Raw genomic sequence first — 19,136 nt, forward strand, 5'->3', positions numbered from 1 at the left:
AATATTTTAAATTAAATAAAAGTTAACATTTTGTTGCTCATTCGCTGCAACCATGTTTCAAGTGCTCCATAGCTACACGCGGCTAGTGGTCATCATTTGCACAGATATGGATCATTTGTATCACGGCAGAAAGTTCTACTGGGAAGTGCTGGTCTACAGGAGCTACAGTACTATTTATTCTACAGGTTTATTTAAGCAAGGGACTGGGTTTGACTACGGCTCATGCTGGTCTCTTTACTCCACACTCTGGCCTCATGCAGGATGGGTGCCTCCTTCTCAGTTTTTTTTTTTTGCTTTACTTTAAGTTCTGGGATACATGTGCAGAACGTGCAGGTTTGTTACATGGGTATACAGGTGCCATGGTGGTTTGCTGCACCTATCAAACTGTTATCTAGGTTTTAAGTCAAAAAGAGCCCATAGAGCCAAGACAATCTTAAGCAAAAAGAACATAGCTGGAGGCATCCTACTACCTGACTTCAAACTACACCACAAGGCTACAGAAACCAAAACAGCATGGTACTGGTACCAAAACAGATATATAGACCATAGAATAGAACAGAGGCCTCAGAAATAACTCCACACATGTACAACCATCTGATCTTTGATAAATCTGACAAAAACAAGCAATGGGGAAAGGATTCCCTATTTAATGAATGGTGCTGGGAAAACTGACTAGCCATATGCAGAGAACAGAAAACTTCTCAGTATTTAGAGCTAGCCAGCAGAGGGCTAGGTTGCGATCTGTTGTGTTTCTAGGCCCTCCAGGAGCTCACATAGAGCATAGGGGAGTCTCACCACTGGAGTGACCTTAAAGCAGGCTAGTTCATTTGTCTAGTCCCCAGGGCTACCACATATGATTGCATAGGTTTTGCACTGCACAAGGCCAGTGGGTACCCATAGACATGCTCTATTTTCATTACCTCATTTAATCTTCACAAACAAACTATGAGGTATGTAGTATTCTTTCTCCTCATTTTATATACAAGGAAAGTGAAGCTTAAAGAGTTAAGTAACTTGGCCTCCAGTGACTAGGTAATGAAGCTGGGATTTGAACTCAAACTACAGATCCAGTGTTATACTGGCTCCCAAAGAATGAATAAAGTGAGGTTTGTATTTGCTTTTAGTGGCAGTGGAAGAGAGTGTGTGAATCTCCCCTACAATAGCCCTTGTCCTTTCCTGTCAGGATCTGAAACTTGTTTGGAAAGCAAAGAATCCCTGCTCCATACAAGCTGATTCAAGATGCTCTGGGCCATGCATTTCTGCTATGTTTATAGGCAGCAAGAGGGAATCTGAGGTGAATACTAGATTTGGCTCTCAGGCCCCTGGTCTGAGGGTAGAGGAAATTCATTTTCAGTACAAAGTAGAAATGTCAATTGTATTAGGAGTCCATTTGGCACGCACACCCTCATTCTTTAAGCAGACGAGCAATACCCTGCTCCTTTGCGACTAGCCTCTCCGTTAGTTGCCAAACAGAGCTGCTTGAGTCATCTGATACATTTACATTTTCTTCTCCTTTAAATACAAACTGGCCATGAAAGTTACTTGGAAGGCCCCAGGCAGGCTGAGTTTCAGTTTGATAACATGACCGCAGCCAGAATATTATTTGGCTCATCAGTTTGGGTAACTGTTAGCAACAGTTTTATGTAAGGGAGTGAGAGGGAAGCTGATCGGCCTGCAAGAGGCCATGGTAATTTCTAGCCTTTGTTTGTTCCGGCACTGGCTTCTGCCTCCCTGGCAGTCAAGGATGGGAATGACTCCCATGAATGGACACAGATGCCATGAATGTATGAGAGCAGGATTCTCAGGTGGTGCCTACTGGACTCAGCCCATTTACAGTTGGAGACAGGGGAACCTGGATTCTGACTGTGACTCGGCCGATGACAGCTGTGTCACCATGGGGAGTTGAGTAACCTCTTTGAGTCTTGGTTTTCTCATCTGTAAAAGGAGGAACCTGCCTTTGATGTTCATTGTGGTCCTTCCTCCTGCCCTTAGTTCTGGTGACATTTCCTGAGTACCTACTAGGTGCCTGGCACTGTCCTAAGTGCTGAAGGCACAAGGACGGGTGCAGATGCAGTGAAGGACTGTTTCACAGCCTAGTGTGGGGATGTGGAATGAAAGCAGGCAGTGACAACGCAGTGTGGCCAATGCTGTGAGGGGGAATCTGAGGAGGGGCATGGGGGAAACCTGAGGAGGGCCACGGAGCCCAGCAGTGGAAGGGACATTGAGGAAGGGCTCCCGCAGGAAAGCGTGCCTAGGCTAAATTGCGAAGGAAGATGAGGTGTCAGGCAGCTGAAAAAGGTACAAGGATAACTCTTTTTAAGGTAGAGAATGCAGAGGTGGGGAAGGAAGATCCATCTTATTGGTATGGGGGAAGGGTCTTAAATGCCACCCTAAGGAGTTGGGACTTTATCCTAAGGGATGGGGGCTCCTGGTTCAGAGAGATTAACATAATTGCTCAAATCACTCTGGCTGAAATGTGAAGAAGGCACAGCAATGAAAACAGGAAAATGATCAAGAAGCTGCATGGTGGCTCATCAAAGAGATGATGTTGGCCTGAGTCAGGGTAGTGGCACTGGGGACAAAAGAGAACAGCTTCAGGAGATGCTGTGGTGGGAGAATGGGTATGACTCGGTAATTGCTTGGATGTGGAGGGAGTGAGAGGGATTCAGAACGGTGGTTTGGTAGTGCCTGGTATTTGGAGGCTAATATGAAATAACAAAGACCAATAAAGACTGATTGAAGACGATGCCAGCACTGAAATCTGTCCCCACCTGGCTGATGATCCTTGCACACCTGTGAAACGCAGGACTTGGGTTATCAACTCTACATGGTTGCTTTGATGGAGATGGAGCTCCTTGTGGACTTAAGGTTTTTTCAGCCTTTTGTTTCTTTTTCCTATTCTTGATTCCCATACTGTCCTTTTGAGCATGTGTAGGATTTGAGGAAAATTCCTTCAGCAGAGGCAGGCAGAAGTGTTGGACTTGCTCTCAGTTACATGTGCATTGAGATAAAATTCAAACCTTTCTCCTTCTGCTCTTCCTGTCTTCCACGGTGTTCTCAAAACTGTACTTCTCATCTAAATATGGTCCCCTTTTTCCTTATGCTTCAGGAGCCAATTGATGTCTAAGTATAGTGGCAGTCTTGTGATTTTAAATACTTCAAGGACCAACATGGGTGGTAATGGTGGTAGCAAACTGGCAAAAGAGCCCTGGCCATTCCTGTTTGAGGAACTTAACTTTTATCAACTTCATACATTGGGATTCCATGTATGATTTCCTTCATAAAAGTTCCAATGCTTAAAAAAATTCAAAGCTAAGAATCTCTGAGCAAATAAAATATGGTATTGCAGGTAGGAAAATGAGGTTCAGAGAGATTATGAAAGTAGATAATTAGAGCCCAGTTTCTTAACTTCTGCACTGTTGACACTGCCATTATACAACTTGAGCCTAGTTAGACAGTCTCTTGGAGAAAGTGGTTCCTGAAGTATAGGCTAGTTTTTGGTAAGCAGAAAGGAAAGGGACAATGGTATCAACCTCAAGTTCCAGGACGCTTACCTGGGAGGCGTCGCTGTCTTCACACTTGATCCTACACTCACTGTTGAACTGGAAGCCATTAGTGCACTGGTAGAGCCCGTGGAATTTTGATGGAGGTGGGTCACAGGTTACAGGAACACAAGCTCCCTCCTGCCAGCTGCCATCCTGGGTACACTGAGTCTTGAAGGCCCGTCTTCAAGGAAAGGATCAAAGAGGAGACATCTCAAGGACCAATTGGCTAGATCCATGCCCTGCATGAACACCACCAGCTGGGCCCCCATTTCCTATTTCCTATTTTTGATTCCCCACCTGACCTATTGGGTGGTGGTGGGGCCTGTGTAGGGATTAAGGATAATTCATCCACAGAACTCTTTTAGCAAGAGCAGGCAGAAATGTCAGGCTTCCAGCTACATGTAGATTGACACAAAACTCAGGCCCTTCCAGCCCCAGGTTCTCTCCCCTTTTTTACAGAGTGTTCTGATGGGTGTTAGAACCATGATGCTATGATTATCCACCATTTACTGAACAACTACTATGTGCAAAGCACGTTGTGAACACTTTACATGCACATGTTCATTTGTTCTTCATAGGAACCTTATGTTGTAACTGTTATTATCGTACCTTTCTTATTGCTAAAAAAAAAAAAAAAAAAAAAAAAAAAAAAAAAAAAAAAAAAGGAAGTGCAGAGAAGTAAAGTCACTTGTCTGAGATCACATCGCCATTAGGCAGCCAAGCTGAAACTTAAAGTTTGTTCTGTTTGACCCAAAGCTAATATTATTAACAAATCCTTCTAGCTTCTCACAGAACAGAATGGGATGAATGGCAGGCATTGCCTCCAGTGAAGAAATGAGTGCGAGGCATTTGAACCTAACTTGTCCTCCCAGAGCCCATGAGTTTGCATTTCCAACCCCACTTACTTCTTTGACTTCCGAGAGGATCCAGGCACATGGTATCCAGGCTTGCATTTGTATTTGCAGAAGGAGCCCACCTTGTGCTTATTCTCTCGGCACCGGGGGGTCTGGAGGTCTGCATTGGGCACGGGGGGTGGAGCGAGGCACATGAGCTCACACAGGGCTTCTGGGAAGGACCACAGCCCATCCTCCATGCAGGTCAGGAGGCTGTTGTTGCCTGGAAGACAAGGGCAAGCAGGGATAGAGGAGGGAGGAGTCTCTGATAGCCAAGCTAGCCAAGCTAATGCATAGCCACTTGGATTTTAGCTGACTTGACAAACCAGGAGATCCCTTATGTGGAATTCCAACCCCTTCTACTTCCAACTGAGGAGCCTAGGGAGATCAAGAGAGCTGCCACAAAGAAGAGGAGATCTAAATGGGGGGAGTGAATTACCCCCATGTCTACAGTGAATTAAAATCCAAGGCTTCTGACTTCTGATCCTGAGCCTCTTCTGCTGCATAGAAAAGACACATTCACAATCCTTGAATCCATCTTTCTTACTTTACAAGTGGGCATCTGAACACAGAGATGGAGGAACTTGCCTTCTAATAGTTGGCAGCAAAAGCTCATACCAGAAACTACAGCAAACTCTGATATCAGTGAGTGTATAACGTCAAGCTGCCACTCTCCCCCTGGGCCCAGCACCCCTGTATCTGTCCTGCTTACCACCTCCCCCAGCTCCCAACAGCAATGCCTGGAAATGACAGCATTGTGTTATCAGGAGGTTTGATTTTCTGTTCAGGTCCTGGTGCTCAGTGAAGCTTTGCCAAAGCAGCTGAAAGAGCAGCACTTCCCCCGTAGCCTGTGCCAGCTCTGACAGAGTGCTGATTGCCATCGGGAAGCTGGTCTGAAGGGGAACGTTGCAAATAAAAGTAAAACACAGGAGTTAGGCTTTTCACTGCCAGCTCATATATTATCGAGGCACAGCCTGCCTAAAACCTTCCCGAGACAAATAGAGGAGGGCCTAAACTTGTATTTCTCCACCAAACTCTCCTCTTCCTGGTTATTACTGAATGGTGTTGACAACCAGGGCTTGAAGCATTTGGGAAGCTCAGGGAGTTGCAGGTTGGAGGGGTGGAGTGGTAGGGAGAAAACTGACATTTATTGAGCAGTTACTGTGTACCGAGGACTTATTGAGCTGTTACTGTGTCCCGAGGGCTTCTGATATGCAATCTCATTTATTCTCACAATAAACAGTGCATTTAGTATGACAGTCTTTATTTGGAAATGAAGACTCAGAAAGAGGTGACTCGACCAAGTTATTCTAGTTGGCAAAAGACAAAACTGAGGTTCAAAACAAATTCTGTCTAACTACAGAGATGGTTGTTTTTAATGGGAAGTTGGCTACTACATATGATCAGCAGGGCTTTTATTATTCATTCTGGAAGCATCAAATCTCAATTTTCCGATCTGTGAAAAGCAAACAATTGCTTCTGCCTTTCAGGGTGCTCAGAAGATGAAATAAAACAACATTTATGAAAAGTGCCCATGAAAGTGTTGTCAATGTCTTCATTTGCTTCTTAACTTTTTTCCTTCTTTCCTTCTTCCCTCCTTTCCTTCCTTCACTTCCCCACTTCCTCCCACTTTCCTTCTTCTTTTCATCTTCATTAGTAGCTCTGAAAGAATCTTCACAGAAGTCTTCATTCATTCAACCAACATCTATTTAGTGCTTATTCTGCACCAGATACTTTTATATGTTGAAGGAAAAGCAGTGAACAAAATAAAATAAAACAAAATAGAAATAGCTCTGCTCTCTTGAAGCTTGTAATCTAGTGGAACAGGGAGGAGTACAATAAGTTATCCTAAAAAGTATACTACTTAGCGTGCCAGAAGGTGCCAAGTACTATGAAGAAAAAGCAGGAAAAGGAAGAAAGGGGAGAAAGTACTTTGCAATTTTATATATGCTTCTCCACTTACTCCTTCTCATTTTTGTCATTTTTCTTCTTCGTCAGTATGATTCATCCGGTTAGCACAAGGCAGATTGGTGTCTGTAAACCCCAGAGGGGATTCCACATTGATAAACTGTGAGACTGACAACTATAGATATTTTAACATCAAGTAAAAAGAGTAAAGTGTGCGGAAAGGTGATTCATTTGGTTTCCATAGAAGCATAGAAGCATCCGGAATACCAGGGTCTACAAACTTCTTTTTGCACTGCCCTTGCAATCGGGGCAGTCATTGCTTTGGGGTGCCCAGGTAAAGCACAAGGTTAGTGAGAAGGGGAGCTGTATAAAAAGTACAGGAAGCACACTCTCTTCAAATTGCCCAAGAGAGATAACATATCTGCGGAAAAGGTGTTGGGACTCTAAAAAAGTACATTGTATTACCTTTGTATATTGTAAATTATGAAGTGAAAGTAATGGTTCTTCTGTGACAGGAGAACATAAAGATTCCAAAATGCTAATCAAGAGAGAAAATGCAAACCAGAAATGTGCTTTCTGGAAGAGGGTGAATATGAGTTAGCAGTGCACCACAGCTAAAGCAGGCACTGGTGATTCAGGACCATGGATATGTCCCCCCATCCCTGCAACAAACTCCAAGAGAGTTTTCAGCCGGGCAGTATTTCCGTGCACCAGCTGTAGCCACTACCCTGCATCTACAATGTGGCTTTGAAGAAAGTAGCGTATGATACATGATGTGCCCTTCCTTTGTCTTCTTGGCACTGGCCTGTATGCTGTGAAAGATGCTTACTGCACTGCCAACTCTCTGCCTGAGGCTTGTTATACTGGTCATGGATGCTTACTCTGTCCATATGTAGGGCGAGTTTAAAGTACCAAGGAATTAATGCCCCTGGAAGCACCACTAAACTAATGGTGGAGTTGTTGGATTCATGTGCCAGTTTCCAGAGTTGCAATAACTCTGAGGCATGTTCTCCACTGTCTCCTAGAGTTTCCCAGAGGGACTGAGCTCTAGTTGCCCACAGTGGCAACTGGCTTTAGAAGAGAACCTGTTGACTTTTGTCAGTTCCATGTCTTCTGCCCTCATTCCCCCACTGTATTTCCTGGGGGAACATGATTCAAGACATGAAGTGAAGGCATGTCTGAGCCTGAAATTCCTGGTAGAGGGTAATATCTCTTGGTAGAGGTGTTGATATTAGAGATTAGGTTCCATCAAGTTTTGGGACTCTGTAAGTTCACTTGTTCATCTTTTAATGCAGACAAATACATCCTGCTCAGCCTTTCTACAAATGTGGCTAAGGAAATTCCAATCTCTAATGAGCATTAAAATAATTGTGAACTTGTAGCAGTGTCAAAAGAGAGGTACTTATTTTTATTACTTCATTTAAAAGATTACCCAGGAGATTGAGTCTCTTTTGGAGTGCCATAAAGATTGAAATTAACATAGAACAGAACTCAAGGAGAGAAATTCAGACCTTCAATCTGGTATTCTAAACACTTGCCTCATGTTGTTGGCACTTTCTAGATCCTAAGGCAAGGGCTGTATCTTGTACCTTCTTTACTCCTAGAGCCTAGCCTACTGCTGAGCACATAGCGGGTCCTTGGTATTCATTTGTTGAATGCATAAAGTATGAATTTACCTGTGACCTTGAACAAATCACCAAACTTGTTTGTCCCTAAACCAAAGCCATCTCTGAGTTCTTGTCCATCTCTAGCATGTTAGAATGTGAAATAATATTGGCCACTATATTGTTTGGAGGAAACAAAAATGCAACAGCTGGACTGGAATAAAGACAAGCACTCAATCGAGAGGCTACATTAGCCAAGGGCTGGTACGGGGAGATTGCAAGGAACAGAGGGGTTGACTTGGTAAGGGGTAGACTTTAACAGAAGTTACAGAGGAATAAGACAGATTAAGAAGAACAAGAGGTAAGAATAGAGGAGAGGGCCAGGTGGGGCAAAAACTGAGGGCAGGAAGGATTTCAAGCTGGTCATTATCATTATTATTTATTGACTGTTTAAAATTAGTGCTTTTACTATTCACAATAGCAAAGACATGGAATCAACCTAAATGCCTATCAATGATAGACTGAATAAAGGAAATGTGGTACATATATACCATGAAATACTATGTGGCCATACAAAAGAATGAGATCATATCCTTTGCAGGAACGTGGATGAAGCTGGAGGCCATCATCCTTAGCAAACTAATGCAGGACCAAAAATCAAATACCACATCTTCTCACTTATAAGTGAGAGCTAAATAATGAGAACACATGGACACATAGAGCAGAACAACCAACACTGGGGCCTATTCACAGGGAAGGGGGTGGGAGGAGGTAGAAGATCAGGAAAAATGGCTAAAGCGTATTAAGGCAGGCTTCATACCCGAGTGATAAAATAATCGGTACAATGAACCTCCATGACACAAATTTACCTATATAACAAACCTGCACATGCACTCCTGAACTTAAAATAAAATATGTTTTTAAAAAATTATTGTTCTTTTTGTTTAAACTATGTTATGATCAAAGAAAAAACAAAATGTAGAAAGGAGGAAAGAGAAGCAAGTAAAAGAAGGAAAGGTGACATTGATCACCTCTTTACCCCCTGGCTTGAGATAAGGGTAGGAGGGCAAATTAGGTGCCAATATCAAGTTCAAGAAAAAGGCGGCAGGACCTTTGCCCAGTCAAAGGAAAAGCAAAGTTGGGATCACCAACTATTAGAATGATGGTCCTCCTAAGGCCTTGTCTCCCCAGCCAGGTCACTCTTCCCTAACCACAGTTGGCAGCGGAAGGATATGCATTGTTTTGATTAACGATTATTATTAGCCACAATGAGGGCTGTAATAATCAATGCTAATTTATGCACTTCCCTTTCCCAAAGGCCTCTGATTGATTGAGAGAAGTGTGATTTCCTAGTCTGGAGTTATTAATACATTCCACATCTAATCCCAGCATTCTAGGACACCCAGGTCAGCTACTCACTTTTTTCTAAAATGTGACCTCCGGTATGCCAGAGTCTTATTCCCCTCAATAGCCCTGGTGCCTCGCTCAGGAGGATGCCAGATGCTTCCTGTCCATATCTGCTCTTCTCTGCCTAGCTGGCCCCTCTTGATAAGTAGCAGCCAGCATTGGAGAAAGACAGACCTGGGCTTCAATATGGTCCCCACCACTGATGGTGCAGCCTTGGGCAAGTTCTTTAAACCCTCTGAGGCTTGGTGTGAAATGGGAATAATAGTAACACTTACTTCGTAAGGCTTACTGGCCCTAATCATACGAGTGAATTCATTTCATCAGTTCCAAATGCAACTCTTTTTTCTTTTTCTCTCTTCCTTCTTCCCTCCCTCCTTCACTTTTATCCTCTCTTTCTTTTCTTTTTTGCAAGATTTCCAAGGTCTTGGAAAGGGCTTCACTGTCATAATTATCCGTACTCTCTTTTTTCTTTCTTATCTTCACAGCAGGGCAGTTTACATAAACACAATTGGTAGGAAGAAGTCAGGAGCACAGATAAAACCCCATCCCACTCTTGGTGTTTGAGAGCCAGAAAGAGAGCCTGGATGTAGCCTCTAGGTTTCCCATAGACAGAGGAAGGCTGAGCTGGGGAAGGCGTTCTTGATACCTTTCAATTGTGCAGGGTGACGGCACTGGAAGGAACACTGACTGCCAAAGGTGGTACCATTAGGGCAGGAGAAGGAGGCAGCGTAGACATGATGGTGGTCTGGGATGCTGCAGTCCACTGGCTCACAGGCCACCTGCTTATTCCACTTGCCCTCTGTACAGGTCACTGTGACGCTGGGTCCCATCTGAAAGGCAGAGGCGTGCATAGTGAGGAGTGGCAGACTGAGCCCTAGATGTGGAGAAATACCCTTCTTCCCAAGGTGACAGCTCAGAGTCTCGTCCAGGTACTAGGAGACCAATGCTTAGTGTTTAACGTTAGCTCACTTTTAATGATCCCAATAATTGCATGAATTAGATATTTCAGTTCTCAATTAAAGACACAGAGACTGAGACTCTGAGACATTACATGATCAGCCTTAAGTTAACCAGCTGGAAAAAGGATAAGTCGGACTTGAGTCCAAAGGCTATGCTCTTAACTGCTGTCTATAGAGTCTCCCAGATCATGATTTCCATTTCACTGTGAGAATCTTGAGGTTTTAAGACCTCAAAGGGCATGATGACTTCTTTCACAAAACAGACTGTGAAATACAGTTCAATGGTAGGACATCAAGTGTTGATTTTTGTGTCTTTTATTAGCTCTAGGGGAGTTACTAGGAACCTGTTGTAGTGCTTGGCACACAGTAGGCACTCTCCATGGCTATAGGACACCTGGATGTTTTTCCTCCATGTTATCAGACCACAGGCAAGTTCCTTTCCTTACTTGAGTTCTCCCTTTGGCAAAATGGATGGATTGAACTCAAGAACTGCTCAAAGATCCACTCCCTACTCTGAGATTTAGTGGCTCAATAGTCAAGAGAGAAAGGCACAAAGTCAGAAAAAGCCTAGGAAAAATGAAAGAGTAAATGGAGATTTGAACCGAACTACAAGATGGCAGAGCTGGGCGGAGGGCAAGGCCATGCTACGGAGCCAAGGGATGGACAATCATTGCAGCCTGGAGGCTTTCATTCAAGGAGGAAGCCACTAAATCCTAGAGACTGGAGATGCCAAATGTTGATCTGGGATTTTAAAAGCAAGGACATTTTCCCTCTTAAGCACACATCAAAGGGATGTGTGCTTGAGTGAGGTCCCTCACTGCCAAAACAGTTTCATTGTTTCTACAGGAGTTCAGGCCTGCCAAGTCTGACACACAGAAGTAGGTGTCTAAGAAGAGCAAGTCCAGAAGTTCTGTACAAATAGGCATTCCCAACAATGAAGAATGTGCCCTGTGTGCTTGCAGTTTGAAGGCAAAGTCCACTGGCCAGCCCTGGAAAATGCTACATTTACTGACGGAAATCCTCAAATCCCAGGACAACCTGTCCCACTCCCCCATGCCCCACCTGGGACATTATAGCACCATCTTGCTGAAGGAACATTCTGTCACATCACTCCAAATCATTCACTACCACTAATCTCATGCAGGACACGTCCTATCTTCCATGACTCCTTTGATGACTGAGGGGGTCTCCCTGCTACCAGTCTTACTGCTGAACTCCAAGCTACACCTACATAGAGTATCTAGAAGAGACTTTGTCACCAGGATCTGACCATGTCACTTCCTGCAACAGCTCCCTGTTGTCCTAAAGATCAACCCCACACTTCCTGACAAAACTGACAGGGCCCTGCACCAGTGGATTCAGCTGGCCCTTCCAGCCTCATTGCTTGGGTGAGTATAGAAAAAGAAAACACACAAACAAACAATCTGTGGCATGTTTTTTTTTTTTCCCTCATCAATGTGCTTCCACATACTATCCATGCCTGTGCCTAGTGCATATATTTATATATTTCTTCCTTCTCCCCAACACACACCCCTTTGCTGATCCATGTCACTTTTCCCAGGCACCTCCCTTGAATCTCCCTGTACCTCCACAACACCCTACACTTCCCTTGACAGCATTTACCACACAGTGCGGTCATTATTAATGAGTTGTCTGACTTTCCCTCCACCACTAGGCATGAAGCTCCTTCAGAGGAGGGACTTGGTTTGTCTTAATGGCTTCCTCTTCTTTAGCACTTAGTATAGCATCCAATTTCCAGTGAACAGATGCTTTGTATGTAATGAATTAGTGAATGAATGAACATCTCATTGACAGGGCTCACCTCGTCCTAAAGCAGCCCATTCAATTATGTCAGAGTTCTGACTGTAAGATATTCATTCCAAAATACTCAGCCCCATGGTCTGAGTATTTGCAACCTATACAAAAACACTGGCAAGTATTGTGTAGAACACCAGTCAGCACAGGAACCCTTTTTCTTAGAGATTCCAGACTGCTTGCTTGGTTAATTGATTCATTCACTCATTCATTTAATCAATAAATATTTATTGAGCACCTACTGTGTGGCAGCACTATTTTAAGTGCTGCTGGGTATTTAGCAGAGAACATGTTCAACACCCAGTAAGCCTTCTCTGGGCTGCAGAGAGGCTCTGAGCTCAGCACCTGCACATACCTGGCTCTTGATCAGCTCATCATCCCGCCGTATCTGGAGCACGTAGCCTGTCCGGCAGCTCACAGTACACTGGGCGCCGTGGTAGCGGTCGCTGCTGGAGCAATTGAGAGAAGCATTCTCCACATCCAGCTCTGGGCAGTCAGTGCTCTCACATGCGAAGTGCACGCAGCTGGGGAGGAAAGAAACAAAAGGGGAAGAAGGAGTCTCCTCACAGGACAGCCACACTCAGTTGGAAGATAAAGGCTAAGAGCCTCTTTCTCCAAGATTTCAGGGGGCTTGAGACTGTGGACAGAAAGAGGTGCTGGCTAGGGTAAAGATGACCCTAGAGGCAGTGAATAAAATTTCTCATTAAGAGCACAAGGTATGGCAACAGACAAACCAGAGTTCAAATCTTGCCAGTTGAAAGCTTTGCACATTATCAAGATTTAAACCTTGAATAGCCTCAGTTTTTCCATTTGTGAGAAGGGGATCATCATGATTACAGTGAATATTTATTGAATTTTTCTATCAGGCACCAGGTTGAGCAAAAACTCTTTTCTTTTTTTTTTTTTTTTGAGACGGAGCCTCACTCTGTCTCCCAGGCTGGAGTGCAGTGGCCAGATCTCAGCTCACTGCAAGCTCCGCCTCCCGGGTTCACGCCATTCTCCTGCCTCAGCCACCCGAGTAGCTGGGACTACAGGCGCCCGCCACCTCGCCCGGCTAGTTTTTTGTATTTTTTAGTAGAGACGGGGTTTCACCGTGTTAGCCAGGATGGTCTCGATCTCCTGATCTTATGATCCGCCCGTCTCGGCCTCCCAAAGTGCTGGGATTACAGGCTTGAGCCACCGCGCCCGGCCCTTTTTGTATTTTATGAGTACCCACTTACAAGGACCATTTTGAGAATTAAATCAGTTTAGAAAAAAATGCATAGCAGAACTCCTGGCATATGCTAAGCACTCAATAAGTGGTAGCTGGGCCGGGCACGGTGGCTTACGCCTGTAATCCCAGCACTTTGGGAGGCTGAGTTTGGCGGACCATGAGGTCAGGAGTTTAGGACCAGGCTGACCAACATGGTAAAACCCTGTCTCTACTAAGAAAAAAAAAAAATTAGCTGGGCGTGGTGGCGCGCACCTGTAATCCCAGCTACTCAGGAGGCTGAGGCAGGAGAATAGCTTGAACTTAGGAGGCGGAGGTTGCAGTGAGCTGAGATTGCACCATTGCACTCTAGCCTGGGCAACAAGAGTGAAACTCCATCTCAAAATAAATAAATAAATAAATAAATAAATAAATAAATAAAAGTGGTAGCTGATGTTATAAATACACCTATGCTCTATTACCTAGTTGGCAAGGTACATCACATCTCTGAGATTCAGTATACTCTCAAATTTGGCCAACCTAATACAGCCACGAGACTCAACTGAGATGATGGAGGTAGCAGTCTTTTATAAACTGTGAAGTAACTTACACATCATTAGTGGAGTTGTACGGAGACTATGACTTGCATCTTGCTGCAACTCTGAATTCTACCTTTCTGCCAGTCTGAATTCCACCGTTCTTTAGGTCTAAGCATCATGCAAGTTTCCATAGGAAGCTTTCCCTTGTGTCCCTTGGCAAGCACCCTCATGGGTATTCTACCCTTCTTTCTCTAAGGCTGTTGTCTCATGTTTGATGTATTAAAAACTCAGTTCCTCAGTGCCAGTGGAACATACCAGATTGCAGGCTAATCTTTAAGGATGCAAACAGAAACAGCATAAAATCCTCATTCTTGGATGATCATTCCCCTTGTATTACAGTTAGGCAAGCACTCAATAATATTAGTTACTATTTGCTGATTGCTTATATACGTGAGCTCACTCCATCCTTACAACAACCCTATGAGCTAAGTGTTACTCATTTTACAGTTGGATAAATTGGGGACTGGCAAGATTACGTTACTTGTTTAAGTGCTCATCCAGAGAGGTGACTCCAAAGGCCTTGTTGTTAACCTTGTCCCATGTTTCTGGACTAGAATGTCCTTGAGGGCAGAGAAAATGCCTATTTCATCTTGGTGTACTTTGCAGTGCCAATAAAAATTCATTGCAGATGTTTCCTAAATGGCAAGAAACCAATGGTGATGGTGCCTTGCAATAGCTCTTAAACACTTTAAAGAGGTTGATTCTGCCTAACGCTAAAAGCTTCTAAGGGGCAGTTTTCTCTGACTTTTGCCTCTCTGACTGTGTCTACCCCCAACACCTGGCCTATCGTATGCCCAGATGGGTAGATTTGCATCCAGAACCTCAAGGCTTTTATGTTCCCGTTTTTATCTAGGAGACAGGGAGACATTTTGGCCAAACCAGTGTCAGAAAAGTTTTGCACTTTTGTTTGTTTGTTTGTTTTTGTTTTCTCTCAGTTTCACGATACCCAACTAAGGGTTTTACTGTGACCTATTCCTGTTCTCTATCCTCTGCTCAAAAGCATAGTGAGAAATAAAGTCTGGAGGCGGGGGGAGCTAAAAGCTTCCAAAACATATCACAAACCAATTTACTTTTTAAAATACCCAGAAAAAGACAAGCATTTAATTTAGGTCTCAGACCCTCACTGATGGGAGCTTTGCAGTTCTCCAATACTCTCCTTCTGAAATGCAGGGCAACTGGCATTAAGGAACACTTGTTGAGACAACTCCAATTCTCAGCCCTTTTTTCTTAGTCCTGACAGCCTCAGCGTTGTACCATGTAGAGACCTCAAAGAGGCTGTAACTGTGGAGTCAACACAAGGGTTTTGACACCAAACAATGCATCTGTTCACATTGTGTAAGCACCAGGGGAAGGAACCACATGGTTCCAATTTAAATATATTTACTCTGTAAGCTACTAGCTCCCAAGCTGTTCTTCTGACCTGTGCCTAGCAGTTTGGGCATTCTTACTCTGCACTCCCAGAAGATACCTGGGCTCTTATGAAGACCCAGAGGGAAAGATAATTTTCTTCTTTAAGTTGCAGAGCCATTAAAGTATAAACAGTGCCTTCCCCAATTATTTTGTGCGCATTAAGTTCTTCACAAGAAAATGAATATCTGAAATGCTTCATTTTCTAGGGTAGAAGGAGCACAAGGTTTATCAATCAGGGAAATCTGGGCTCCAGCCCCTGATCTGCCATTTAACAGTTGTTTGACTTCGGAAATTTATATAACATCCTGAGGCTCAGTTTCGTTATCTGTAAAGTGGAAGTAATAAAATAATTTATTTCTTAGGATTGTCAACAGGGTAAAACATCATCCACTGATTCATCTATTAAACAGACCTTCACTGGGGGCTTTACTGAGCACCAGACATTGTTCTATACATTGGGAATATAGTGGACGGAGGGGATAAACAAGATGCCTGTTATCTATGTATTTCAGGAGGAAGGGTGTGTGCCAAAGAAAAGTAATAAATGAGATCATTTCAGATAATGATGCATGCAGTTAGGGCGTTAAACCAAGGTGAAATTATAGAGAGTGACAGGTGGTGGAGAGGGGCAAGGCACTTTATAGAAGGATCCATGAGGGAGGGACATCTGAACTACTACCTGGATAAAATGAAGGGATAAACCATACACAGGTTTGGGGCAGAGGCAGAACCAGGCAGAGGGAAGAGCAGGTACAAAATTCCAGCACAGGATGGAGCTTGTTGTGTTTGTAGACTAGAAAGGCCAATGTATGAGAAATGCTTTGAGGTCAGGTATGGTGGCTCACACCTGAAATCTCGGCACTTTGGGAGCTGAGGCAGATGGATCACTTGAGGTCAGGAGTTCAAGACCAGTCTGGCCACCATGGTGAATCCCTGTCTCTAGTAAAAATTTAAAAATTGGCTGGGAGTGGTGGTGCACACCTATAATCCCAACTACTTGGGAGACTGAGGCACAAGAATCACTTGAACCTGGAGGGCAGAGGTTGCAGTGAGACAAGATTACACCACTGTACTCCAGCCTGGGAAACAAAGTGAGACTGTGTATCAAAATAAATAAATAAATAAATAAATAAATAAATAACATTTTAAAAAAAGAGAGAGTGAGAGAAATGCTGTTGGAACTATAGAGCTACTTGAGAAGATGAGTCTCTCTGTCTCTTTTTGCTACAAAAGGAAAAACAGGCCAGGCGTGGTGGCTCACGCCTGTAATCCCAGCACTTTGGGAGGCCGAGGCAGGCGGATCACGAGGTCAGGAGATTGAGACCATCTTGGCTAACACGGTGAAACCCCGTCTCTACTAAAAATACAAAAAATTAACCAGGTGTGGTGGCGGGCACCTGTAGTCCTAGCTACTCGGGAGGCTGAGGCAGGAGAACGGCATGAACCTGGGAGGCAGAGCTTGCAGTGGGCTGAGATTGCGCCACTGCACTCCAGCCTCGGCAATAGAGCGAGACTCTGTCTCAAAAAAAAAAAAAAAAAAAAAAAAAAAAAAAAAAAAAAAAAGTCCTTGGTCCCATGAATCACCTGACCAAAAGATCTCATGGTCAGATCAGTAGGGGTAGCACTGAGTTAATGAAACCAGTTAGTTTTCTTAGTTGCAGGACTTCTCAATAATTTGGATAATCCATTGAAAATTTCCAGAAGGGGCTAAGGTACACGTTATTTTTTAAACTCTGATCACATTTTTTTTCATGGGACGTTTCTTAGGACTACTGCCTTCCAGAATACACTTCAGGGATTGAGGCATCCTGCTTTTTCAGCACATCTGTCTGCACCTGGCCTGCAGGCTTGAAAACAGGAAGAAAAGGGATAAGGGAGGTAATATGTGTCAGGCATTGGCCACTCTGTTTCACCTACATCACCTTATTTGCATTCCACACAGGAACTCCTTGAGGTAGTGATATTATTCCCATTTTCAAGAACAGGAAACTAGGACTAAGATTTTTAAATTGCTTGCCCAAGGGCACTCAGCTTGGACAGAATTCCAGTGGAGATCTGCCAGTCTGTCCCCTAAGTAGCTGCTCGTTTTTCTTTGCTATCCTGTTGGTTGGAAAAGATTGTGTGAACACACTGTCCAAAAATGATAAACATTACCCTGACTGACCCTCTCAAATAACTCTGTGATACAGCCCTGTCATTTCTGAAACACAAAAACAAAAAGCAAAACAAGGAAAACAAAATAAAGAAAAGGCTCTGCTGCTTCATTTAAAAAAAGAGGGAAGGATTTAATAACAGTGATGGGAAGTCAATAAAAATAACAAAAGAAGGAGAAAATGACGACACTTCTCTGAAGGGAGAAAGGTGGCTGATTGGATGGACGAGTGGGAAAGGATGCAGGTAATTCTATAGACCAAATTCTCACACCTGGGCAAAAGTGGAGGTCCCTGGGGTGCAGAGCTAATCAGATACTTAAATAACTTTTTTCTTTTCTTCTTATCTACAAGTGTAATATATTTACCTATGGACTCAAGTTCCACATAGAGGTAAAACCATATCTGATCCAATAGCCACCCCCCACACTGCTGTCTCCACTGTCAATAAGAACGGACTCCAGTCATGCATAACAGAGGATACCTGGAGAGTTCTGGAACCCGCATAAAGCCAGAAGTTAAAGGGCTGACAAGGGTTCCTCTCCTGGTTCTGTTCCTCGACTCACGACTCACAGTATAACTGCTGTGCCCTGCCACTTAGCTGCAATTATGCCATAGGGAAGCAGAGATAATAACAGAAAGGCTGTTTATAAATCATTCTGGGTTGCTCAGATGGGGACAACAAAAAAGACACGTGCTCCACATTGGGAAATGCAGGGAAAACTGTTCTTGGCATCAATTCTGCAAGTTCACTTAGGAAGTGAAACGGTGAAAGAGCTACTGTGCTAGGACCTCATTTTCTACCCAGAAATGAGGCTACTGGGGGAATGATCCTAAAAGGTTCTTTACCCTGGATTTCCAGGAGCCAGTATTGTGGTGTGGTATAGAGGCAAGATTTTGAAGATTAGACGATGCAAGTTCAGTGGTCTGCAGGGTTCAGGTGAACTGAGTGGGGTGTGTCGAGGAGAGGGTATGTGCCTGGTCAGAGAGCAGAGTGCTTTGCTCCAGTCGAAGGTTGCCTAGTGGGATGGAGGGCCTGATGTTTTCAAAGCTTCTCATTTCTTTAAAGAGGTCCAAGAAGAATTCTGGTTTTTAATATGAACTCTCCTGATATTTAAATGTTGGCAAGTAATTAAAGAAGATAACTAATAGAGGCCAAAGAGAGATTGTTTATGGACTAATATGGTCTATGGAACACCAGTCTTGAAATCTCTGATGGAGAGGAAAGATAACTGGATTCCTGAGAACTAGATTCCAATGCTGGTTTTCCTCCTAACTTGTTGGGTGATTTTAGGTGAATCACTTCCCTTGCTTAGACCTTAGATTTCTCATCCTCAAATGAGGGCACAGAACCAGGAAATCTTTGAGAGCCCTCCCCACCTTCAGGCCTCATGATTTTATGAGAACAAAACAACAGAGATCTATAATTTCAGAGCCCTTTGAAATGAGAAAAATAAGAAAAAGTAGTCTTTGGTAATCTCAAGCATTGCCAAGGATATGGAGCAACTGGAACTCTGGTAGATCACTGATGGGGCTGTGAATTGGACAATATTTTGGAGAAGAGTCAGGCAGTATTTGGCATAGTCAAAGACATACACATGCTTAGGCACAGCAGTTCCATTTGCAGTTATATTCCCCAGATGTGATTCTCAATCAA

At 43.7% G+C, this 19,136-nt stretch overlaps 1 protein-coding gene across 1 annotated transcript in view; it reads right to left on the reverse strand.

Annotated features, from left to right (window-relative positions):
- Positions 1 to 19,136, reverse strand: part of PAPPA (pappalysin 1) — a 245,699-nt gene that overhangs the window by 42,251 nt on the left and 184,312 nt on the right. The window contains exons 14-17 of the mRNA XM_050759620.1: positions 12,487 to 12,655; positions 10,004 to 10,187; positions 4,451 to 4,661; positions 3,555 to 3,726 (exon numbers count right to left, since the gene is read on the reverse strand). Coding sequence (XP_050615577.1) covers positions 3,555 to 3,726; positions 4,451 to 4,661; positions 10,004 to 10,187; positions 12,487 to 12,655 — 736 coding nt within the window. The remainder of the gene's footprint in view (positions 1 to 3,554; positions 3,727 to 4,450; positions 4,662 to 10,003; positions 10,188 to 12,486; positions 12,656 to 19,136) is intronic.

Source organism: Macaca thibetana, chromosome 15 (assembly GCF_024542745.1).
Source record: "Macaca thibetana thibetana isolate TM-01 chromosome 15, ASM2454274v1, whole genome shotgun sequence".
Lineage (NCBI taxonomy): Eukaryota > Metazoa > Chordata > Mammalia > Primates > Cercopithecidae > Macaca > Macaca thibetana.